Consider the following 25389-nt stretch of genomic DNA (forward strand, 5'->3'; position numbering starts at 1 on the left):
GCAACGTGCGCCATTTGACGTCGCATAGCCATGCCGACTGGACACTTGCAGGGGGAGATCCCGCCACCGCTGAAGGTAAGAGAAATAAATATATAAATAAATGTTAAAAAAAATGTATTGCGAAAAGTCCCTGGGTTAGCCTTCAATAGAAGGTGGCAACCCTGCCACCAATTAATGCTATAACAGTCATATAAAGATTGACATACATTTCTCCAGCATTTTTTATTTATATTATTTTTTATTGTTTCCACATTTTCCTACGACAGAAATTACAAACAGTGCATTTACATAATGTCTTGCAGAAATATAATCACAGTATCAGTTAACACAGTATAATTTCCATGACTTCAAGTCGACACCGTTTGCTTGACATTTCCGACTTGTATAGCTGCCAATTCATACATAGCTTAGACGAGTTATATTTTTACCTCCAATATTGTTCACAAAATTAAAATACAATATATTTCTATTAACATAACATCAAAGATAATACCGAGAATAAAATTAAGAATAACAATGTCATTGTGGTATCGTGACAGTTTAGTTTTAGGGCTAGACTTGTCCCCTCAAAACCCTTTTACTAGGGCCCTCAGATAATCATGAACCATGGTAAAGCTTTCCCGCATTTTCAGTTTATACCATTACCCATTTTTCATATCCACCTTTTATTGTTCTTAATTTTCTATTTAGGATCAAACTTGTGCCCTCAAAGATCCTTGAAATGCTATCCTTTTGCTGAGGAAGGAGATTCCAGGTATGAGAAGGGAGTGGCTGTGAGTAAAGACACTGACTCTTTAAACAACGACACAGAGTTTGAATGAGGGGAGCCTGGCTCAATTCCCAGTGTCAGCTTCTCGTGACCTTGGGCAAATCACTCTATATCCCTGTGCCTCAGGCACCAAATATGTCAACTGTAAGCTCATCTGGGCAGGGGCTGTGTCTGTTAACATCCTATGTGCTGCGTCCCGCGCACTATACTGTAATTGTGACGAGTCCCATTGGGAAAAATGCACTATATGAAATAAAATTATTGTGTGTTCTATTTATTTCCCGGTCCGATAATGTTTCTCTTTTGTCATACTATATCATAAGAGAATTTCCAGTTTTAGCTCCTCTATAAATGGTGGGGTCTTTATATCCATTGTCTTAGGGCAGGTCCATACTGCCGCAGACCGCGCGGGGCGCAATCACATTGCCTAAAAGCATTGATCGCGCCCATAGACAGCGTGGGTGCAAGCAGGAAGGGCGCGTATTACGCAAGAAATCAGTTCAAACTGATTTCTCGGCGCGACAGGCAGATCACGTGATCGGTTCGCCCAATGAGGGCGAACCAGCTCCGTGACGCCCCTAGGCACGCCCCCCACAGCGCGTCCACCATGGATGGAAAACGCACTCCCTTCACGCGGGTGACGTGCAAGGCTTCGCGCGGGCGAAGGCTGTATGGCCTTAGCATTATTTTTTTGGCCACAGCTATAATGTACTACTGCCAGTGGTGGCATCGTTTCACTAATAAGCTCTTCAAAATCTCTCCAGTATTTAGATTATTTTTTTCCAACTAAACGACATTTGTATTAACCAGGGGTGCACAAACTGTTCTTAATGTGCCACCCTGTCTTCTCTCCCCTCCGGCTCACCCGCCCCCCCCCCCCCAATCACGGCTGCAGCGTCATATGACCCTGCGGCATCATTGCCATGGTGGCGCTGGTTGCCATGGTGACGCGTTGCTGGAACCAAAGTAAGAAGTTTACAGTGACCTTGCGCGATCCTCTGCATTTATTTTAAATGCCTTCGGGGAAGCGCGGATCTCTAACAGCCGTGCCCCCCACTTTGCGCACCCCTGGTTTAAACCATTGTCCATGAGATAATAACTTGTAACATTGAAACTTAAAGAGCAATTCAGACCTGACATTTCTAAAACATTGCATATTTTGTACTGCTGAGCTTGACATGACCAATGTAGCATTTTTTTTTTATCACCAAACTTATAAGAAATGTATCATCGCTTGCAATTTCAATGTTCAAAATAAGCAACACAAAATGTGGTTACAAATTAGTTGAAAATAATATAAAAAAATATGTCGCTTGTGCTAGTCAATGGGGAATAATACATTTTCCCTAAAGGCTAAAAAAAAATCTTTACTTTAATGAATAACGTACGCAATACTAACCATGAGTCTTACTTGTGAACATACTGTACTTCCTTTTGTTACAAAAGCATTTATTATTTTGATAAATCAAAGCGTTTTGAGAAACATCCTGTAAAATACCTTATACTTGGCATATTTAAAAATGTAAAACAATTAAAGTGAGCATTTAGTCCCAATGCAAACGTCATCTATAATGTATGTTAAGTATTTGTGCCTCTGAAATGCGACATCAACACAGTCGCTGATTGACGATCTTTAGGATACATGACCAATGCAGTTTAAATAAAACTATCTGCTGCCTATAAGATACAAAACTGTATCTATCATCACTCTGTGTTTAAGTCCACAAATGGCAATAGAACAAAAAGTCAGTCACTCTCTGATCACTTCCTCACAGAGGATCCGTTTTCGTTGAACATTTCATGTATCTACAGATACAGAAAAGACTTCACATGCATCGGGGGATTTGCAGAATTTTAAAATGGTCAGATGTTCTCTCCCTGCTTGTCTAGAAAGCGTCTTGGATCCCGTTACTCCATATGTCTTCATCTTCTCCACAATTTCATCTGCAATTAGGAAAGCATCAGATATACAATGATTAGCAAATGTCAGCTGTTGGTAAATATGAAAATCATTGGCTTCCCCAAATGCTGTTTATCCCAGAATCCCCTGCAGGAATTTGACTTCACATACAAAGAGTCAGTAAAATATGGAATGCATGATGGACACACTTAATAATCCACCTTCCTCAAAAGATGCTCTTGTCATGGTCAAAAGTCTAACCAAATGAAATAGGTTTGTAAATTATAAATATTTCTGAAAGAAACACCATTGGTTCTGCACAAGGTTTAGGTCCCCAGGACCACTAATCATTGGACTGAAATGTTGAGCAAACGTCGGCGTTTCCTTAATAAACTATTTTTATTTTACATACAAAGAGCTGGGAGTTTCCAATACCTGAATAAAATATGGGCAATTATGCACAAGTTATCTTGTGTTTCCACATTAGGTTTCAGATAGCATAGAAATCCACACACTGGCATTGCAAACGATTACTGGAAACTGAGACTCTGCATCTCAGCCATTCCTGTTTCCCCCAGCGAAAAGAATCACACATAACAATGCAACTGTAACCTCTGGAACGCTCAGGTAAACTATACAGGATTTCCACATCATACAAAAATTATCAAGTATCCTGACAGTTATTTTGCCTGTTTCTGCTGTTGTAAATGCAATCTACACCATGTTCACGAAAAAAGGGACCTCTTTCGTTTTTCATCATATCTTGTATATTTCTCGCTCAATCCCCATAAAAACGTGCACAACTGTAGGTTTGTTATGTAGGTTAACACTATATAAAGAAGCACAATGTACGCAGTCAACTGATGTTAACTAAATTGATGTCGCTGTGTTATGTCAACAAGTGCCAGATACACTGCGCTAGGTTCATGTTTATTAAACGAGAAATAGGAGTTTTTCCTTCGTAGCTCCTAAATGTGTTAAACTGCTGTAATCTAATCAGAAACATGAAGATTACTATAACGTTTGAGTTCAAAGTGTGGTTAAAAATGTCCTTCTGCTGAAACGCCCGAAGACGAGAAAACGCCACTGTCTGATTGCATTATCGATAACGCATAGATCCAGCTGCTGCCACTCCTGAGCGATACGTTGTTTTACTAATTATTTTTCAGTCCTCCTAGTGACCATCGTTTATCAGGAAACATTTTCTGTAAGTGTTTTGGACAATAATACTTGCTCTGTCTCAATTACTTTATAACGCGCTTCTCTTCTTTGCTAAACAACATTTTGTAACTATGCACTTGATGAGGTCATCATGCAGTCACCAATTCTAAAGAATATTTATTAGATTATCAAAGAATTCTTAAATGTAATAATCTACTGTGACAGACCTATAATTACTCATATTTTCATGAAAATTCAGTGATTTTTCTGCAAGATATGCCAAAAAAATAACACTGAACACAGTGTATGGTTGTTGTATGTTCCAACTCGAGGACTGAAGACATTTTGTACATGCTTTATGTATTCATGCAAAGTTGCTATGCTATTACTGTTCCTCAACTCCACTTCAACCACACTTGTTACTAAATGATAGTGAAATATTTTCAGTTTTAAGAAGAAATTGCAAAATTATGTTTCATTACAGATGTAAGGTATATATAAACTGTAAACTATATACTATGATATCCAGGAGACAGCCAATTCAAAGAAATGTCACCTGTCCACTGATGTTAATAAGGTTTGCTACATTTATTTTATGTTTGTAGTATGGGAAGCGTGACAAAAAGTACAGGAAAAAAAACACTTATTACCAGGATTGTTCTCTTTTAGAGCAAGTAAGTAGAACAAGCCTGTGTCAGAGAGAAGCTTGGGTACTAAAGGGAATAATCTGTCCATTACTTCTCGACCAATTTTGCCTCCAGCCCACGCAGCTTCTATTCCATGACTTCCCACCTAGGAAAGAAAGGAGCGGAGAGACTGATGTGAACACTGCATTCTTTATGAAGTGTTTGGGACAGAAAATGTGAGATGTATTGGATGTAGCCCAAAGACCCCAGCCTCACCTTACTTGGAAATCAAAGAAGTAAATGGAAGGGATTATTTTTTGGTCTCCGCATTACACAGCTACTGACCAACAAGAAAGGCATCTCTGTTGTCACAGATGATATACTTTAACAATTCAGCAGTGACCCTCCAAACAAGATATGTATTAACTTATCACTGAGCTTCTGTCAAGACTTTACCTCTTCAGGGGGTGTCACCACATAGGGAGGGTTAAATACAAGAAGATCAACTTGTCCTTGTAATCTCGGAAGCAACCCTTTGACCTATGTACAGGATTAGAAAGAGAAAACAATATTGAAACACCAGCTAATTTCCACAGTTAGTCCACTTGGCAATCCTAGAAGAATATGCATGTCAGGAATCACCAGAAGTAGGAATACAGAAACACAGCATTTTGCATATATAATAATCACTTAGTTCAACCAATCTGTTCATGTAGCCTTGTTACTGTGAACCTATTAATCCCATTTGATGTTTAATGTGAGGTTCATTAACATGCATCATTTTAGATCTATCAAAACTGCATGTGATATATCCTATGCCATCATCCAAACGGCAACATCCCTGTCTGGTATAAAAAAACACATTCTATCCCAACTTGTGAAAAACTATTTCCCCCATAACTGAACTAAGTACTTGCTCACGAGCAGTGTATTGTAAGTAGTATATGAATTGCCTTTTGGTTTTCAATTAATAATTTGTAAACAAAAATGTTGAAGCATCCTATAGGGAAAAGATTTTACCCAGGGGGAATGGGAACCTGGAAACAGAACGGTTATCTCTACAACATATATTGAAAATGTAAATGATATGCAAATCATTGTGTATCCTTATATATAGATATGAGTCTCACCAAGTCAGTTATTATTGGGTCAATGTGTACTTTGTTGGTACGTGCCGTCTCCAGGGTGCATGAAGCTGCTGATGGGTTGATATCTGTGCATCTGCAAGCAAAGCAGAATATACATCTCTTCATTGTACAAAAGAATGGAGACAAAGCGTGGCTCATCAGTATCTGTGTACCTGGATTCCCCTTCTGTATTCTAAGCACAACTGGAAATTCCCTTCCCTTTGTGCCCTGTCACCCTTAGTGGGTGTCCCAGATACTGAAGACAATTCCTATTAGATCCTTACTACTATTCACAAGATAGTAGGTAATAGAACTCCCTTACTGAAGCATAAGTTTTGAATCTAGAGTCGCCCTTGAAGAAGCGTCCCTTGCGACCCGAAACGTACGTCGGTGCACAGCATCTGATATCACAAGTCGTGTGCCGCCTGAGTGAGCAGCCACAGAGAGTCAACGCCGCTGCCTCCGATACAAACGGAGCACCGCTCACCGACTGAGGATCGGGGTCTGATCAACTTGCTACTAAATGGGGATAAATGCCCCTCTTTATACTCTTACACTCTCTGTGTATCTATCTTTCGCTACTATTCTGTCGCGCCTCCATGACAACTTGAATAGGGCTGTGGATAGAAGCAGTCAAAACAATATCATACTGGTAAGGGGAATACCAAGTATCTATTGGAGACAGATGTAGAAAGTAGCTAACTGTGGTCTAGCAGCAATCCTTTTCTGACTATCAGAATGAGACAGAAGCAGCAGATATAACACTGCTGGGGGAGCTTCTTTGTACATACTGAGAGAGATACATTTCTGTTGTATCTGCCGTTTAAATATTTTATATACTATACCAATTCAACCAGCTACTATTGCTACAATCCAGTCTGATTCCTCCTCAACATATCCACTAAATGCTGCCAACACATCCTTTCATTTTTTGACTTGTTCTTCCCAGTGTGATCCACCCCTTGACCTATACAATGTTTGATTGACCCTGCTGCCTGTCCTGCAGCCTACTCCTATGAGCTCAAACAAAGTATTTTTTTGCTCTCACTCTCCTTAGCTTTTATTTACCTGTATAAGCTCATCTCTGTATAGAATCACATGGTGTATAGTGCCATCACATTTATATTTAGAGTAAATATTCCACTTTGTGCAGTGTCTCTTTCCATGAGTGTTCGGGCTCCCTTTTGTGTTTATTGACTTAATAGTATTGTTTGGCGTAAACACTCGACTTTATTAACAGTTGCTTCTCAACACTAGGCTTTTGTTTTGTGTTGTTCTGTGTGGTACAATCATTATGTTTCACCCTACTATTTTAATTAGTTATTACAATGTGGTTTTCACACCATTTCTAATCTGTAAGAACCAACAGGGTATTGAGTGCAGCTAAAGCAGTGACTTTGCTCCCCTTTTATTACGGCTATTCACATGAGGCATATTCCGTGTTTAACACCTATTCTTTTGGATCCCTGCAGGAGTCACAAAGCCAAAGAAATGTAAAACATGAACCGTGGTACTACAAAATCCAAAGTCATGCCACAATAGTTGCTAGCCAATAGTATGATGCGAAGGTGAATGTATGTATATCTTTATTTATATAGCGCCACTCAGGTACATAACCCTTTACAATACTTGTGACATAATACACAATGGGAATAAGCGCTTCAGACAAAACAATAGGAAAAGGAGTCCCAGCCCCGAAGAGCTTACAATCTAAGTGGTAAGTGTGGAGAACTTTGAGACAGTAGGAGGGTGTTCTGGTTAGTGTGTGTACAAGGGGCCATGGTCAGTGCATATGAGATGTATAGTGTCAGCCAGCGGAGCTGGCCATATGATTCCTGAAAGAGGTGAGTTAAGAAAGGTCCTAAAGCTGGAGAGAGAGGATGCTAGCTGGATATTGAGGGGAAGGGCATTCCAGAGGTGTGGGGCAGTCAGAAAGGTTGTAGGCGAGAGAGGACTTTAGATACAAAAGGGGTAGACAGACGACATCCTTGAGCAGAACGCAAGAGTTAAGCAGGTCTATAGCGACAAAATAGGGCTGAGATGTATGAAGGGGCAGAAGAGTGTAGATAGCCTTAAACGTGAGAAGTTTTTGGAAGTACTATGGAATTTAATAGGAAGTCAGAAAAGGGACTTCAGCAGGGGAGACGCTGAAACAGATTTAGGAGAGAGTAAAGTGATTCTAGCAACAGCATTTAGGATAGATTGTAGGGGACACATGTAAGAGGCAGGAAGGCCAGACAGTAGAAGGTTACAATAGTCGAGGTGGGAGTGAATGAGGGCTTGCGTTAAAGTTTAAGCAGTAGAAGGGGGCAGCAGGGCCAGGCTTGGGAGGAAGTATGAGGAACTCTGTCTGACATGTTAAGTTTAAGTCGGCGGAGGGCCATCCAGGATGATATAGCGGAGATACATTCAGATACTTCGGTCTGTGCAGCAGGTGTAAGGTCAGGGGTTGAAAGCTAAATTTGGGTGTCATCAGCATAGAAATCATATTTGAACCAAAGAGATGTGATAAGGTCACCTAGAGAGTGTGTGTAAAGAGAAAAGAGAAGAGGTCCCAAGACAGACCCCATGGAGTACCCCCACCGAGAGATCGACAGAGGAGTAGGAGGTGTTAGCAAACGAGATACTGAATGTACTCTTCATGTATTATATGGTGCCGTTCCCAATTAGGCTCGTTTATGTTTTGGCAAAAAAGATATGTCTGAAAGAGATAGGAGGAGAGGATTCATACATACAGATACCAAGTTTTTGGTCCAATAAGTGAGGCAATGAATGCAGATACAACACCAGATCCGCAGCCCACTTCTAGACAGATCCCAACCCTGCAACAAGAGCGCAGATTAAGCAAAGACAGAAATAACACCGCATTGGATAATAGCTTAGGGGAGACATATAAGGTATATGAAAAACCCAGGTATTGCCAAGTAAGCTCACAGTAAATGCTGTGGTGGTCTGAGTTTAACCATTGGCTTTCCAAAACACTTTTTTCATAAGAATAGATTAAATTATGACCAGGCTAATTAAACATTTCTATTTTTACTTTAAGCATGATCTCCCATTTTACATTAAACAGTAACAGTAACAGTGGACGGACCAAATCGACATGTGTATAATTTTCTGGATGCACTTATATTTGAAAAATGATTATAAAAAGAAAGTTGAAGAAAGCAAGTGTAAAAAAAATAGTATTATTATTTAATGGTAATTTTGCTTTATCTAAAATTACCTAGATTTTAGCTCCTCTGCGTCTTTCTCCAGGGCATCAATTAAAAGAAATGTGTCCTCAGCCGGGTCATAAACGTCCGTAAAATCACCATGTCCAACATGCGAATATAGAGGAGTAGGGAACATTCTTTTCCCTGAGAAAAGCAAAACTAAAGTTAGCATCGGGTGTGGGGAAGAAAATATTAAGAAACACTAATACATATGAGCATTTCAGTCTTCTTAAAATTGGGTGGACCTGTAAGATGTGTAATACCAATACAAAAGGACAATGTTAGGACTATGCTGATGCCCACAAAGTACTTTTATCTTGATCAGTCAAAAATGCTCTGAGGTATCAGAAAATACCTGGTCATAGAAGACTATGCATATCTGCACCTTCTTGCATTAAAAATCTGATATAGCAAAAGTGACCGAAGCAGGGTGTGTATCATACCACCTACTCCTTCCCCCTCCTTTGTTACTATATTGCAGAAGCGAATACAAAACAGCTGTGTGTAGACAAATCTTCATGAAGCTGAAAGCTAATAGTTTGCGAACAGTTCACTGTTTGAGACATTTGCCCATTCTTACAGCATTACCATGCAATGTAAATTATTATTATTGGAACATCATACATAAAACTATACGTCACCCGTCGCCGCTAGTGAAAGTTGTAATTCGCTTTCCAGCGACGTCGCGAGTGACCAGGTCTTTGATTGGTTCAGAGGCTGTCACATGTGGCGACAGCCTCTGAAAAATCAAATGACCAGATTCTGAAATTCGCGCCGCCCGCGTCGCGCTTACTATAAGCGCACGCGACGGCGGCAATACATTTGTTTCGCCGCGACGCCGACACTATAAGCGCAGCCTAAGGCAGTGTTATTCAACCAGGATTTCTAGGAACCTTTAAGTTCCCCGGGCATCACTGAAGGGATCCCTGTAATTTTCAGGTCATTTTAAAATTGTACCAAATACAGTAGAATTGACAATGCATCTGATCTTAGGCGCGCTGTTAGAGAGGGTTGGGGTTCCTCAGAATTCACATAGGGTTCCTTAACCAAAATAAGGTTGGAAACCACTGGTCTAAGGTAACAGAATGACACGGATATGTGTATTATGTTAAAGTAGATCAGTTATAGACATTTTGAGTATTTTTAAATCTCGGTGCAGCAAGACTGACAATCAGTTTTCTTTCACATTTCACTTGTTCAAAAAGGATTTCATCAACTAACAAACATACCACAACTTTTAGTTCGGTTTGGTCATAGGACGGTACCTTCCAGTACAAAGAACACAAATAAGTAAGTTTCCTTTCAAGTCTATTATATAATTGGTGCAAACATAAGTAACTAACCAGGACTATCTAAAAATAATTCATTGGCAAAAAAAAACAACTGAACAGGTATGTTCATTTCCGAGTTTAATTTAGATCACTTGGTTGAAAAACGATAATTATTATAAATATATAATATATATATAAATATTTTGTATTTACATGAGTTCACCTCCACGAGCATGAAATGCGAGAATATATGACGGTGCAAAGGGAAGCAAAGGTTGCCCGCCTAATCCTAGGCGTGCACATCGCATGCTTCTTTTCTTACACTGCCCTGTACATACTGTACAGCTTATGAGGTTCATGTAAACTCTGCACATGGGGGTTAATATTTATATTGGGGATTCGTGTAACGCACACTCTCCTCCCGAAACAAAACCTACATACCGTGCGGTTTACAAATGAGACCGCAGAGCATGAGCAGAGTGAGACACAGGACGCGGGATTTAGCTATGTCCCCATTTCATAACGGACCTAAGCCTCTCCAGAGAGAGAATTACAGTGTGTTTTGTGGCTGGACAGAACCATGAAAATCACTAGTGTGGCGCAAACTATCACAAGAACTAAACGATGGTCATGGAAGGTTACTTTATGTGACTATGTTACATTACCCACCGGTCCTGCCCACAACTCGCTGCACTCGTGCATGTGGACAGACCTTCCTTCCCTACTCTTCCCGTCGCTGGGTAAATACGTCATTATAGGTGCCTGTAGTAAGGGCAAGCGCGTGTCCCCATCTTTGGTACGGGCGAGATGCCAGGACGTGTGATGTACAAAGTGAGCGTCAGCGTCTATTCTTATTAGTGGAGACCCAGCCAGGGTTGCAGGCAGTGCTGGTCCCATACAGTATAATGAACCCTGAATATCTTTAGCGGAGAAACGTAGCTTTGAAGCACATGCATTAAAACAAATGCTATTTTAATGGAGTATCTCTGGGTACCAGAGCGTGAAATATGAGTGTCCAGGGAATGAGTGAGGCTCACAATCAAATATTTGGGATAATGAATATCCATTCATCAAGTTAGAAATTAATTTTCTTGGGTACCTTTTATTATAAATAAAATAGGAGTTTGGATACAGAAAATACTGGACTAGTCACTGATACAAAAATGAAATGTAACTACACCAAAAAGTATGTATCCTGTATCATCACTTCAAAAGAGCCTCTTATTTACTTGCCTGGCTACTGGTTCATAGTCTATCCAAATATTTTAATTTAAAAAAAAAAAAAAAAAACATACCGATTGGGCTGCCCTGCAGCAACAGGTGTGGGATAGTGTGCACATGATGGGATTGGTTCAAATCCCTGCTGTGTGGCATTTTTATTAATATATTTATAGTGTAGTTCTTATCACATTGGTTTTTGTTCCACATCCTCGTCACAAATCTGATGGAGGGGGTTTTGTCCCCACTCTCCCAGCAGGCCCGGCATGTATTGCCAACCGAACTCTGCAAGCTTCTTTGCCATCTTTCTCTCTGATTTGGAATCCTGCCTTAACTACTTTTGTTCCTCCCCAGTGGTTCCCAATCCATTTGAACTGCACCCCCCAGACGTAATAATTTTACCTTTGTTAGCTCTATTCTGTATCAGATGCACTGTTGAAGATTGTCGACAAAGGTCTGGGGTTGGTTGCCCAAAAATTCCATGTTAAACAATAAGAGACTTACTTAGTGGAATATATATTGAGTTATTGATGCAGGGAAACTGCCTTTTTCCTCCGCAATATTACCAAGATATGCCTTTTCCTCTGTTTCTCGACTGCAAAAACTCTGACACAGACCCTCATTGTCTCCCATCTCGACTACTGTAACCTCCTGCTGTCGGGCCTTTCTGCCTCTCACCTGTCTCCCCTACAATCTATCCTAAATGCTGCTGCCAGAATCACTCTACTATTTCCAAAATCTGTCTCAGTGTCTCCCCTGCTGAAATCCCTCTCCTGGCTTCCTATCAAATCCCGCATCTCACACTCAATTCTCCTCCTCACTTTTAAAGCTTTACTCTTCTGCGCCTACTTATATCTCAGCCCTAATTTCTCGCTATACACCATCCCGACTCTTGCGTTCTTCTCAAGGATGTCTTCTCTCTACCCCTTTTGTATCTAAAGCCCTCTCCCGCCTTAAACCTTTCTCACTGACTGCCCCACACCTCTGGAATGCCCTTCCCCTCAATATCCGACTAGCAACCCCTCTATCCATATTTAAGACCCACCTCAAAACACACCTGCTTAAGGAAGGATACGAGTAGCTCCATGGCTGATACTGTACAACTTATACATAAACCTTGGCCCCTTGCAGATGCACTTACTCGAATGCCCTCCTACTGTCTCTGTACGTTCTTCCTACCAACAAATTAGATTGTAAGCTCTTTGGAGCAGGGACTCCTTTTCCTAAATGTTACTTTTATGTCTGAAGCGCTTCTCCCCTTTATGTGTTATTTATATTATTTGTTATTTATATGATTGTCACCTATATTACTGCTGTAAAGCGCTATGTACATTAATGGCGCTATATAAATAAACACATACATACATACCTCTCACTCTTTCTGAAACCCTCTCTGTCTTTTTGTCACTCTGTCGCTTACTGTATCTTGGTGACAAGCCTCTGGCACCCCCAAATGGACAAACACTGCTCCAGCTCCTCTACTCTCCTATGTGGATGATTATCTCGGTTGTCTTGGCTTGTGCATTTCCTCTTCAACCACCGTCCAATCGACTTCTCCCAACATTAATAAGGATGGCCACTTTCTGTGGAAACTGTTCTTTATGGTTTTTTCATCATCACCAGATTTGACAACCCCATCACACCTCCCTCTTGCTAATGAAACCCATGTTTCATTGACTTCCCTGCACAACCTATTGTTGCTGATGTTGTACCCAAGCTTAACTTTCCATACTACCAATAAATTATATCTGCCATGTAGAGACTTTATTCAAAAGGGAAACTAATGGGAGGATTCACTGGGCTCTGATAATGGCTATCAAAGCTGAATTGGCATCAACTGCCTGATCAGAAAGCATATTGCACAGCAGATGCTAATGCCAATTATCGACTATGGGGACATAGTATTCGGCTCGGCACTCCAAAACCACCTTAGCAAACTTGATACCCTCTACAATTCAATATGCAGTTTTGTTCTCCAATGCAACTACAACACACATCACTGTGAAATGCTCAAAGAACTAGATTGGTCATCACTTGATTCTAGGCGCAAAGTTCACCTTTCCTGTCTTGCCTTCAAATACTTTCTGGGCAAGCTACCTGTCTATTTGAACAAGCTCCTCACCCCTACCACATGCAGCACCTATCACCTGAGATCAGACTCCAAAAGACTGGTCCTGGTCCCAAGGTTCAGCAAAGTATCCGGCCGCTCCTCCTTCTCTTACCGTGCACCCTAAAACTGGAACAATCTACTGGAGACTCTCACAGCCACCACCAGTCTAAGTTCTTTCAAAACTAAAGCTGTATCACATTTTAATCTGGTCTGTAACTGTTACATATGCCTATAATAGATATTATCTTTAACAGTGCATGCTATGCCTTGTATTTAATGTATACCCTGTTCACTTATGTAACTATGTATTTGTAACCATGTATTATTTGTCATCATAACTCTATACCCAGGACATACTTGAAAACGAGAGGTAACTCTCAATGTATTAATTCATGGTAAAACATCTTATAAATAAATAAAATAAGTCAGTGGCAGGAAATGCTGCTTGAGCTTTGATACCCGTTAAGCAGAAACTCTGTAACCAATTCTGGGGAAAGCTTTGTATTTATCTACCCCTGGGAATCAAAAGTATCAACTACACAAAGAAGAAACGCATGAGCCACTGTTTGGAGGAGATTTATTCTTTTCAACCTTCTTGTAAGTGGGCTGACATATGAGCCAAGATTCTAGCCACATTTCATTCATTAATATATACAGTGTACACTATAGTCTTTTCTCTTTTTTTCCGGGTGATCCTGCTCCCTCTGGAATTCTGTGGAGTGATCAAAATGTTGTAAGCCTGCAAGCCACACCGAGGCATAACCAAATTTGAAGGCCCTAACACTAAACTGTGAAACTTCTCTATTTTACCTCTGTTGGAGGGAGAATGAGCGCAGTGGGTCCATCCATACAGCAAAATGAAGAAAAAAAACTACTACTGTAAAAAATGGGAAGGGGTGAGCTTAAACCCTGGGAGGAGGGACCACTAACCTCCAAACAACTGATGCCAGTTAAAAATTGATATGAACAAACACACAATCCCAGCAAGCGCAGAACCCCAAAACCCACCACATCATATACAAGACAGAAAAGCCCAATGCTACATCCAATGTGACAATAGATAGTAAATAGTCTATAGTTAAATACTTCAATAATAATATTCTCATTAGTAAGGGTCATATAGTTAAACCCTTTGGCCAAAGCGTTATAAGCCTGCAAGCCAGGTCAAGGCATAACCAAATGTGCAGGTCCTAACTGACACTAAACTGTGAAACTTCTCTTTTATCTCTGTTGGAGGGAGAATGACCACATTGGGTCTGTTCATACAGCAAAATGAAAAAAACCTACTACCACATTGGATGTAGCGTTGGGCTTTTCTGTCTTTTCTTGCATACATTTGGCCACGCTCAGTAGCACTCCTTTTGACATAAATATATATGTATATGTTGGGGTTCTGAGCATGCTGGCTTTGTGTGTTTGCAACCTACCCACCCTTCTGAACAAGCGCCTCACCCGTATCACATGCAGCACTTATCGCCTGAGATCTGATTGCAAAAAACTGTTCATGGTCCCAGCAGCACTTATCATCTGAGATCCGACTCCAAAAGACTGTTCATGGTCCTCAAGTTCAAGTTATATACAGTGGTGTGAAAAAGAAAATACACCCTCTTCGAATTCTATGGTTTTAAATATGAGGACATAATAACAATCATCTGTTCCTTAGCAGGTCTAAAAATTAGTTAAATACAACCTCAGATGAACAACACATGACATATTACACAGTGTCATGATTTATTTAACAAAAATAAAGCCAAAATGGAGAAGCCATGTGTGAAAAACCAAGTACACCTTATGATTCAATAGCTTGTAGAACCACCTTTAGCAGCAATAACTTGAAATAATCGTTTTCTGTATGACTTTATCTGTCTCTCACATCGTTGTGGAGGAATTTGAGCCCACTCTTCTTTACAACGTTGCTTCAGTTCATTGAGGTTTGTGGGCATTTGTTTATGCACAGCTCTCTTAAGGTCCAGCCACAGCATTTCAATCGGGTTGAGGTCTGGACTTTGACTGGGCCATTGCAACACCTTGATTCTTTTCTTTTTCAGCCATTCTGTTGTAGATTTGCTGGTGTGCTTGGGATCATTGTCCTGTTGCATGACCCAATTTCGGCCAAGCTTTAGCTGTCAGACAGATGGCCTCACATTTGACTCTAGAATACTTTGGTATACAGAGGAGTTCATGGTCGACTCAATGACTACAAAGTTCCCAGATCCTGTGGCTGCAAAACAAGCCCAAATCACCCCTCCACCACCGTGTTTGACAGTTGGTATGAGGTGTTTGTGCTGATATGCTGTGTTTGGTTTTTGCCAAACATGGCGCTGTGCATTATGGCCAAACATCTCCACTTTGGTCTCGTCTGTCCAAAGGACATTGTTCCAGAAGTTTTGTGGTTTGTTCAGATGTGTAAGGAATCAGGGAACATGTCCTTTGCGACGTGTTCCCTCCTTACCTAGTGCTGTTGCTTCTGCTGCTCCACTCTCCGCTCATGCGCGCAACCGTGCCCTGATTACAGAGCGCGCACCCGCAGCTCTTCAGCCCTTGTCACAGAGCTTGGCTCCGCCCCCGGACGTGCCGCACAGCTCTCGTGTAAGGCGCACGCACATCTGACGATCCCCAGCTGCATGTCTAGCATCATTTGTGCCTCTTGTCTCCTGCAGCCTATCCCAGCTTCCGCTGGGGCCGCGCCCCGCTACACCCCGTCCATTTGCCTATATATATACCCCGTTCCTGCTCTCAGTCAGTGCACAGCATAATGCGGTGTAGCCTCGCTGCTTCCTACAGTTGTGCCTTGCCTTGTTCCAGTCTTATCTTTCAGATTAACCTCTTGTGTACCGACCCGGCTTGTAACTGAACCTCTCTGGTAGCCGGGTCGGGATTGGAGAGGTAAGGGTAGTCGCAATACTTGCCGAGGTCTGGTTTGGAGAGTAATGGATCGTTGCAGGTACTATTAGCCGTGGTCAGGATTGGAGAGAGAAGAGTAGTCGTGGTTCGTTGCCGAGCTCGGGTTTGGAGATGTGCGGATCGTCATACGTAGCAAGGGTCAGGAGAATAGAAGAGCAGAGTCCGATGGAAAGCCGGGGTCAGGAACTGCGAGCTAGGAACAATGGTACAAGACAGAACTTGGGAGGCAACGAAGCAGTGAACACTACGCAACATAGGTTTATGCCCATATGAGGAGGAAGGCAACCAATGAGGCAGGAGGTGCAGAGAAGGTGCATCCCAAGTGGCGGCTACTATTGGCTGTTCTGTGATGCTGGACAGGTGTGGGGAGGTGCTCCAGTGATGATTGGAAGGTACAGGTCCTGCACGCGCCGGTTGCGCACCGCGTGGTGTCAACTCGTGGGCGGAGTCCAGGGTGGCCGGAGGGAGCATATAGCTGCGGATGAAGTGCGCGAGCGCGCTCCTCACAGCAGGTAGTCCCTGAGGAGGTGCTGAGGCTGACGGGCAGTGCGGGAGAAGCGGGAGACCCGGAAACGAAGAGAGGTGAACGGGGAGTGCCCGAGAGCGGCGTGACTCCCCGATCCTCACACTAAGCACCTCTGTTGAAAAACACAGCACTATATGATATAATAGTGCGGCGAATAAAGCAGCTTTGTGTGTCCTGTGCAAGAAATGCAGATACACTCGTGGGATTTCTATCTTTGGACCTCTTTCTCTTATTAAAAGTTCTGCATCCCTCTGCCCCTTGGTACATTTTAGCTCCCAGTATACCCCTTATCACCTGGAGCTTTGCATACAACTGCAGTATCTCTTCTGTACTTGGAGGACGAAGGCCCTACCTCTTGCCCACTCTGCAAACATTTTGGTACTCCCATACTTGATGCTCTTCCAATTGTTTAATAAGATTATACTGTTAGAGATATTTGTATCCTCTCTGGACAGATCTTTTGAGAGAAGGGTTGCATATCTTTTTTTTATGTGCAGGTAGACACTATTGTAAATACAGAGTTCACTTGGTGAGAGAAATGTGGTCAAACCAAGCCAAAGTAATAGTAATGTCAGATTGTCATTTATAAGGAATAAATTATATATAATCTAACCATTTTGGCTTGTGACTTGTATCCTTGGCCCTTAAGCAAATGTATTGTTACTTACTGCCACTTAAAACGAAAAGGTGACAAAATTTGGGGCGGACAAAATCTCCACCTCCATATAATTTTGCCACACTCCCTGGCCTATCGGACCTAATAGGAAGGCCCTTGCCCTTTGTCGGCCACCTCCTTTCTGCCGCCCTCCTGCTCCTTTGGAATCCCAGCGTCAAATGACGCTGCGGACGTCCCCAACGGGACATCACACGGCGTCTCATTGCCATAGCAACATGACGTGGCAACGTCAAATGACGTAATTATGTTGTGTTTCCATGGCAACGTGCCACCGTGCGACGTCACGTTGGTGACGTCCACGGCGGAACTCGGCAGAATGGAGGCGGCCGCCATATGCAAGTTCCTAGGGGCGACAAATTTTCAAATCCACCTCTGCTCACGTGTATTACTGCTGTAAAGCACTATTTACCTAGATTGCACTATATAAATGTATACATACATAATCTCTTAGCAAACAATGCTTCCACTGCAGCAGGGGATTCAGGGTAATGACCTACAAAAGAGCACTCAGTGAGTCACTCGTTACTTCTTATCCATTTTAACATGGATCCCTGTAAGCTTATGTCTGCCGCATTACACAACTTTTCTGCACAGCTAAAAACACAATTTGGCGGCTCTATTGTATACACTTTATTGGTTTAACACAGGGGCACGCCACCCCACTTTGCGCCCCGCTGGTTTAACATATATACCTGTAAATATATTTAATTATAATAATTGTTTGTTCTTGTGTAGCGCTGCTAGTTTTACGTAGCACTTTACAGACACATTTTGCAGAGTCCCTGCCCTGTAGAGCTTACAATCTATGTTTAAGCAAAAAAAAAAATGACACTGCAAAATGTATGATATATTAAAATGTACAAAGGCCGTGCTTTTTTACAGGATGCAGTATTGTTGCACAGTATACAGTAGGCCTGCAGTCCTCGGGCCTTGCTATAACCACACTGACTATCACCACATGTACACACTGCGTGGCCAGCCGCACCTCTTCTCTAGCGCTGCACAAACCAGCTCTGGATGTGCGAGCATTTGACAGACAGGCAGTGCATCCAATCAGCACCCGGTGCACTCCCACCGCACTCCAATTGGCTCTCGGGGCCGGCACCTGCGCGTACTTCCGGTGCAGGGTGACGTAAGGCGGCGGTCGGAGCAGCGCTTCCTTTTACTCGCTGGCAGGGAGCGAGGCACCATGAAGGCGTCGGGCACTGTAAGGAAACCCCGAGGAACCGGGCCGGGGGCGGCTGGGCGGTGGGGTTTCGGCTCGGTGTTTGGTTCAGTATCTCCCCTGAGGGTGTCAGTGTCCCGGGCCGGGTCCAGGTGGCCGCCGTTGCTTATATTTTTGCGCTTGCTGCGGCCGCGGCCTACATCATGGCGGACACAGCGCGGCCATGCGGCCCCGGAGGGAGGGAGAGAGGCGGCTGTAGGATAGGAAGGATAGTGGGACGCTGCGAACGTTATCCCTGTTTGCATGGGTGTGCGGCGCAGGGAAGGCCGTGCGGCCCACTGCCGGGCAGCAGCCACCACGTGTCCTCCCCGGGGAAGGAGTGAGGGAGGCGGCCTGAGACCGTCACCACCGGGAGGGAGGGTTACTGTACATACTGAGCGCGGGCGTCCTGCCCGGGGCAGAGCTGCATACGTGGGGGATATCCCTTTTATATACAGATAACACAGCGCGGCGGGGTATTCGTGGGTAGGCCGGGGTATGCTCGCACAACAGCGCCGCAGGGTTACATTGGGGGGGGGGGGATTACTTTATACGCGGTGGTAACTTTCAGTGACTGAAATCAGTTGGGTTTGGGTAAAAAAAAAATCCGTAGTATGTTAGTTGAGCGAGTCAGACTTCATTGAAGTCTGTGGGAGCTCTGATATTAAAGCTGAAAGGGTTTCGGGTAAGTGAGGCTGACATGACGGCTGATTGGGCAACAAAAAAAAAAGTGGCGGGGGGGGGGGGGGGGGTATAGTAAACGGACATTAAGTAACCTAACATTAGCCCGGAGAGTTGTTCTGCGGGGTGGTAGTGTCTGAAAGCTTGGTGTCCATGCTAAAAAGATGAGCCAGGCACACGGACTTGGCAAATTAGAACCTTCATTCGGCATTTTAGGTTTCTAAGCTGAATTACATTTCTCATTTGCTAAATCCGTGTATATAAAATAAAATCACCTTTTACTATACCTCAAGGATGTCAAATATTTAATGTAACATTGCAAACACACATTTTTAATATTTATTCCAATTGAACAGTCTTCACCATTAATGAAACGGCAAACATTTTGTCCCATTCCCATAATGGCCTCCAAATAGCTTTGGATCAAAGTTTTTGTCATTGCAAATCAGTATTGATGCATGTGTAGTAATGTATTTAGAGACATTTGGGCTGCTAGTGTTGGCTGGTTAGTTGAAGTCACTGCTGCAGCATATTTAAGAGGCATATTGGAGTCTATGCACACATAACCCAAAGAGCATTGTATCATCCAATAATGTTCTTGTCTGTTGTGCAGAAAGTACCAGTACCTTGTCGCCTTTCTAGAGCTGATGTGCTCATGAAAGTGAACTATAAGGTACCACAATGTAATTCCATATTAATACTTTAAAGATATTGCATAATTAGGGTTTGGGGACTTTGCAATCGACTTGTTATACTAATACGGGGTGACCAACTCCTGTCAAGAGCCACCAACAGGTTAGGTTTTAAGGATATACCGGTTTCAGGACAGGTGGTTCAGTCCATGCACAATGTTCCGGTCCTTGATATTTACATTATTTTCCAATAGAGTAAGGCGATTTGCAAGAAAATGTATTTAATCTTATTTTTTGTTTTTCAGCTGAGGGAGTATAAGGTCATCGGGCGCAGTCTGCCTACAACGAAGACTCCTGCTCCACCCCTGTATCGCATGCGAATCTTTGCACCCAACCATGTGGTTGCCAAGTCCCGATTCTGGTACTTCGTCTCTCAGCTTAAAAAGATGAAGAAGGCGTCTGGAGAAATAGTGTACTGCGGACAGGTATATATTACTAGTAAAGTATTACAAAGTACTGAATTCTGGGTGTACTGTTACTAATCCGCAAAGCAGAATGTAGCATAATACAGGTTTGTGCTACTAAATCTGTTTTTTTTTCTGTCATGAATAAAAACATTTTTGGTATTGCGAGGGCTGTCTTGTCTCAATGAAAAGGACTAGTTTCTTCCTTTGTCCAACATAAACTCCACATTCACAATATCGGCTGTCTCAAGATCTACCCAAGAGTGAATGCTAGAAAAAATTTCTGGCAAATGAGATGAGCATAAAATAGTATGTAATTTATGTTGCTGCACTTAAGCAATGCATCCAATAATTAATCACTTTTAATGCATAAAAGATTTCCTCTAAAGCAAAAAAGCTATTTGAAGCATCACAAGTTCATTTTCCGTTATGCTGTGAATTGGAAAGAGTCCATACCTATTGACATCACCTTTGATTGTAAAGTTTGCTTAATAGGTGCAGCGTATTATGTTTTATGAAGTTGCACACAAAACCCAACGATCATTATTTTCACGTGTAATGATCTTGTCTGGTGTGCAGATATTATCTGTACCTTGTCGCCTTTCAAGAGCTGAAGTGCTCATGAAAGTGAAATCGAAGGTCCTACAATTTATTTCTAGACTGAAATAAAAATGGTATGCGCTACATACATTTTGAAAGCTCTATAATTTCAAGCTTGTTTAGATAATAGATTAACTTTAGTAGCTGCTACTTGTTTTGATGAATCTGAGAGCATTGCTGGCTACCAAGAACACAAAGTATAACAAAAACGAATAATTGTCAGTTTTCGTATGCAAACATTTTCATTTGTCATTTAGCGGTTTTTGTTTTATAAAATTGAATTTACCAATGTAAATTTCATAATTCTGATATCAAATTATTCATACATCAGATTATCTATCTTTAGCTCACAGCACTGTAAATTATGCTTCCCTCTAATTATTAATGTTGCCTCAGCACTGGGTAGAATGTTTACTCTTGCTTAAGTTTATGTTGATGGTCTTCCGTCTCTTTGTATTATCTTTAATGGAATATTGGACATGCCAATGTCAATGAGAAGGCAGATGCATCATTTTCAGCTTTTCCATGATTGTTACATACATTTTTCCTGTTGGCAGGTCTTTGAGAAGTCTCCACTGAGGGTGAAGAATTTTGGCATCTGGCTGCGCTATGACTCTCGTAGTGGAACACACAATATGTACAGGGAGTACAGAGACCTGACCACTGCTGCTGCGGTAACACAATGCTGTAAGCAAACATTCACCTTGTCTTTGAACCTGCTTGTTTAATACGTTTTCATAGATTAGGCTAGTGTTGATACAAATATAGAATTTGTAGTATCTAGAATGACACTTCTATGTTCTGCATGAACTGTAATGATAAGCGGCGAGTGCAGTATTCCTGTTGGGCTGCAAATGTTTAATAGCTGTATAATGTATTTGGTGACTCCAACAGTGTGCCCATTTGGATATGCATGGTTTTGTCCTCTTGGCTCTAGCATACTTTTTGTTTAAAATATGAATCAATGTTGCTGTTTCTCCTGCAGACCGTGACATGGGTGCCCGCCATCGTGCTCGTGCCCACTCCATTCAGATCATGAAGGTTGAGGTGATTGCTGCCAACAAATGCCGCAGACCTGCCATCAAGCAGTTCCATGTAAGTGTCATCATTTTGTTACATGACCATGTTGAGGGTTCCTGCTCTCATGGTAGTGACTTTTCTTCTTCAATGTAAAATCCCAATGCATGTTAATTTGTGACCCAAATAGTGACCCCTGCTAATAACTTACAGTAGCAGGTTGTGCTTTTTTTTTCTAGCATAACTGAACTAAGTAGCCGAAACATACATTTTTATACTGTACAGTTCTTATGGTTTGCAGTGTTAAATGGTTTGCAGTGTTAAATGAAAGCCTGTCTATTGCATGTATATGCATTAAACATGGTGTCAATTGTGCACATCTTAGTGCTGTGGAAATGATTTGTAATGGTTTTTTTTGTTTGTTTTTTTTATTTAAGGACTCAAAGATCAAGTTCCCTCTGCCACACAGAGTTCTGCGCCGCCAGCACAAGCCACGTTTCACCACCAAGAGACCAAACACCTTCTTCTAAACCAAGCAAAGAAGCTTTCTTTGTTCTGTGGTGTAATAAAGATTCTTATTGGAAAATTAGTCATTTGTTTTAAATTCAGCAGAATTGATTGGAAAAGGAGCATGGTAGTAAATTGTATATTTTTTCTTTATTCTTACAAATTGCTTGCACACCACTTTATCATACATAAAAAATGAAATCGTTTCCTGAGCTTAAATCCCTGTGAAAAGTGAATTTTTGTGGCTCCAAAAAGAGACTTTTTCAACATCTTGAAGTATTGTTGGTTTAGTGCTTCTGCCTTGTATTAATCTGCCATTGAAACTCATTTTGATAACTGAGGTCAATAGTCTGACATAAGTAACAATTTGTCTATAAATTGCAATAGACTGATGTATTTTACCAAACGTACTTTTATTTACAAATATAATTTCCTTTTTCTATAGAACAATGGTAGTGTGCACAGGCAGAAGGGATGTTGCAGCACTGTGTACAAGTTTCTCCTCCAGTCTGCTGCTTAATGCCGACACACTGAGGAATACTGTCCCTTTCCTCTGCTTACACTGGTAGTTGGTGATTTAACACTCATTAGGCAGCAGGTGGGAAGAAGCTACACCAGTAACATTTGCCCTGGTGAGGGAGGAGGGGAAAAGTGGGGGCACTAATGCTGTATAACAGTGGTCTTGTACTTTACAGTACGAGAGACACGTATATTCTACACTATTTTGTTTATGGGCTAAAGAAGAAAAAAAATCTTTATGTATTTTATGAATTAATAAGTTTTATTTGGATTTTTTGTGGTAATTAGCATGATGATTCAGAACAAGAGAGAAATGTGACAATTACAAAGAGGATGCAGTGCTTACACTGGGAAATTATCTATAATGAGCAAAAATATATTTCAAATCACTGCGGGCTGGGGGAAAAAAAAAATCTTGTGGGGGGGATTGATGTGGCCCCTGGGCTGTAGTCTGGAAACCCTGCTGTAGAACAATGGAAGCGCTTGGTTTCACTGTTTTCAACAATCTATTCATATTATTCACGATATGCATAAGGAATACAGTAACTTTAAGGGTGATTAAATCTGTCAAAGCCAAATGTGCTTGCTAGAAATAAAAATAAAACAGATTAGCTGCTAGGTTGAACTGCTCCATCAAGAGTCACTTAAAACACTTCCTTTCTTGCATTACTTTATTTCCCTAGACCACTATGGGGAAGTGTTTGCAGCTTTTGCCAGCAGTCCCACAATCACTGGGTCTTTATAGGAAAAAAAATGGCTACAAAGAGGTATAAATGGCAAACTTTATTACGAAAGGTGACATTTCATTTGGATGTCAATACCCAGAGTGCCTGGCTGCAGTGAAAGCCTTGTATGCTACGAGATAATAGGGAAATGCAGGATTGCAGACCTGTCTGATATATTCGAAGGTGCACACATTTTTATTTGGTGTAATTCTTATTACAAAATGCATTATAAGTTTCATTTAAGGGGACAATCTCTCCAAGGACCAAAGTGAACTAATTGCAGTGACATGTTTAAGGGGGTCTCATCTGGGTAATGTATATGGATTTGAAACATAGTATACATAATAAAAAATTGGAGGGGAAATGTCATACGGAATTAAGACACTCATGTTGGTAGAAAAGGGGCTGAGAACAGTCTCATGTTGGTAACCAGATATACAGCCAATTATGTGCATATACAGCCCCTCGGTTGTGTGTCTCATAACTGTTGCTACACTACTGTAAAAAAAAAAAAAAAAAGAGTGGTTTCCAAAGATGAGTGCTCCCGTTTTGTAACCCATGGTTACCAAATCATGAATCTATCTGAGGAGTGTGAGCCGGACTGTAAGTGTCTCTAAACCTATATACCTATACTGCTGATTTCATATGCTGCTTTTTTAGTAATTGGATCCTGCAGTGACCCACGATCCAATCATGGATTGGAAATAGGAAAATTACATTGCTTCACATTACTGGTAATTAAGCAGCAGGCTGTTGCAATTATTACCAACATCTGAACAAGCAGACTGGTTGGTATTTCTGGTGTATTATGTGCTACATTGAATGCCGCAGGGACCAGTGATATCCAACCTTGTTTTGTTTAAGGAACCCTAAGTGAAATTCTGAGCAACCCCCAACCATCTCTAATAGCAACTCCGATCAAATGCATTGTAAATTATTTTGTATTTGATTTCATTTTAAAATTGTCAGAAAATTACAGGAAACTTTTTAGGCATGCCTGAGGAACCCTGGTTGAAAAACACTGACCTAGATAACGTTAGCAAGTTCCTGCACTTATTAATCTCACACACCAACTCTGTCATACCAGCTCAAGTGTTTATTACACACATATGCCAGAGACCTAATGGAGTTCCTTAATGCGAGTAGACTCCCACAAGTATCCTGTCATGAGAATGACAAACTCAACCTCCCAATCACATACAATGAGGTGGAGTTGGCCATCAAGTCCCGGAAAGGCTCCAGGCCCAGATAGATTTTCCAGCACGTATTGTAAGAAATGTAGTGATATACTTGTCGCTAAACTGACCCATCTGTTTAACAATTTTCTGAGATCTCAGAAAATCCCAAGTGAGGTGCTCCTAGCGGCCATCTCAGTGATCCACAAAGCTGGGAAATTAATCTTATAGTGCATTTTGTAATAAGGATTACACCAAATAAAAACACCACATGAGCACATTTACATATATCAGACATGTCTGCAGACCTACCTTTCACCATTATCTCGACTCTAAGGCCCAGGCCATGGTGCCTTCGTCCC

General features: G+C 41.6%; 2 protein-coding genes and 2 non-coding genes across 8 annotated transcripts; 3 read left to right on the forward strand and 1 right to left on the reverse strand.

Annotated features, from left to right (window-relative positions):
• Positions 1-216: 216 nt before the first annotated feature.
• On the reverse strand, positions 217-10812 carry HEMK2 (HemK methyltransferase 2, ETF1 glutamine and histone H4 lysine). 5 transcript variants are annotated; one of them, XM_075600371.1, is made up of 8 exons: positions 10739-10809; positions 10028-10063; positions 8810-8942; positions 8319-8405; positions 5587-5677; positions 4913-4996; positions 4481-4622; positions 217-2713 (listed from the first exon to the last, which is right to left on the reverse strand). In XM_075600371.1, the coding sequence occupies exons 3-8, from the start codon at positions 8932-8934 to the stop codon at positions 2568-2570; spliced, it is 675 nt and encodes a 224-aa protein (XP_075456486.1). In that variant the 5' UTR covers positions 8935-8942; positions 10028-10063; positions 10739-10809; the 3' UTR covers positions 217-2567. The 5 variants fall into 5 exon arrangements, with proteins under 5 accessions (XP_075456486.1, XP_075456485.1, XP_075456482.1 ...); XM_075600370.1 differs by lacking the exon at positions 10028-10063 and having other exon boundaries at positions 10739-10812; XM_075600367.1 differs by lacking the exon at positions 10028-10063 and having other exon boundaries at positions 10511-10796.
• Positions 10813-18589: 7777 nt separating this feature from the next.
• Positions 18590-22690, forward strand: RPL18A (ribosomal protein L18a). Its single transcript, XM_075600373.1, has 5 exons — positions 18590-18710; positions 20326-20505; positions 21642-21771; positions 22070-22179; positions 22539-22690. Exons 1-5 carry the CDS (start codon positions 18693-18695, stop codon positions 22629-22631), a joined length of 531 nt encoding a protein of 176 aa, XP_075456488.1. The 5' UTR covers positions 18590-18692; the 3' UTR covers positions 22632-22690.
• On the forward strand, positions 19942-20072 carry LOC142496360 (small nucleolar RNA SNORA68). Its single transcript, XR_012801959.1, has one exon. It is a non-coding gene; the product is annotated as a small nucleolar RNA SNORA68 (small nucleolar RNA).
• Positions 21004-21134, forward strand: LOC142496359 (small nucleolar RNA SNORA68). The gene has a single exon (XR_012801958.1). It is a non-coding gene; the product is annotated as a small nucleolar RNA SNORA68 (small nucleolar RNA).
• Positions 22691-25389: the final 2699 nt, after the last annotated feature.

Source organism: Ascaphus truei, chromosome 5, assembly GCF_040206685.1.
Source record: "Ascaphus truei isolate aAscTru1 chromosome 5, aAscTru1.hap1, whole genome shotgun sequence".
Lineage (NCBI taxonomy): Eukaryota > Metazoa > Chordata > Amphibia > Anura > Ascaphidae > Ascaphus > Ascaphus truei.

What these genes read in the sequence shown, in the direction of transcription:
- HEMK2 (XM_075600367.1), bottom strand. Translation starts at nt 10,541, where the DNA reads ATGCTCTGCGGTCTCATTTGTAAACCGCACG. An exon ending in TGGTGACACCCCCTGAAGAG is followed by an intron (nt 4,623 to 4,912) that starts GTAAAGTCTTGA and finishes TTTCTTTCCTAG; the next exon opens with GTGGGAAGTCATGGAATAGA. An exon ending in TCTAAAAGAGAACAATCCTG is followed by an intron (nt 2,714 to 4,480) that starts GTAATAAGTGTT and finishes TCCTAATTGCAG; the next exon opens with ATGAAATTGTGGAGAAGATG.
- RPL18A (XM_075600373.1), top strand. An exon ending in AAATAGTGTACTGCGGACAG is followed by an intron (nt 20,506 to 21,641) that starts GTATATATTACT and finishes TCCTGTTGGCAG; the next exon opens with GTCTTTGAGAAGTCTCCACT. An exon ending in CTGCCATCAAGCAGTTCCAT is followed by an intron (nt 22,180 to 22,538) that starts GTAAGTGTCATC and finishes TTTTTATTTAAG; the next exon opens with GACTCAAAGATCAAGTTCCC.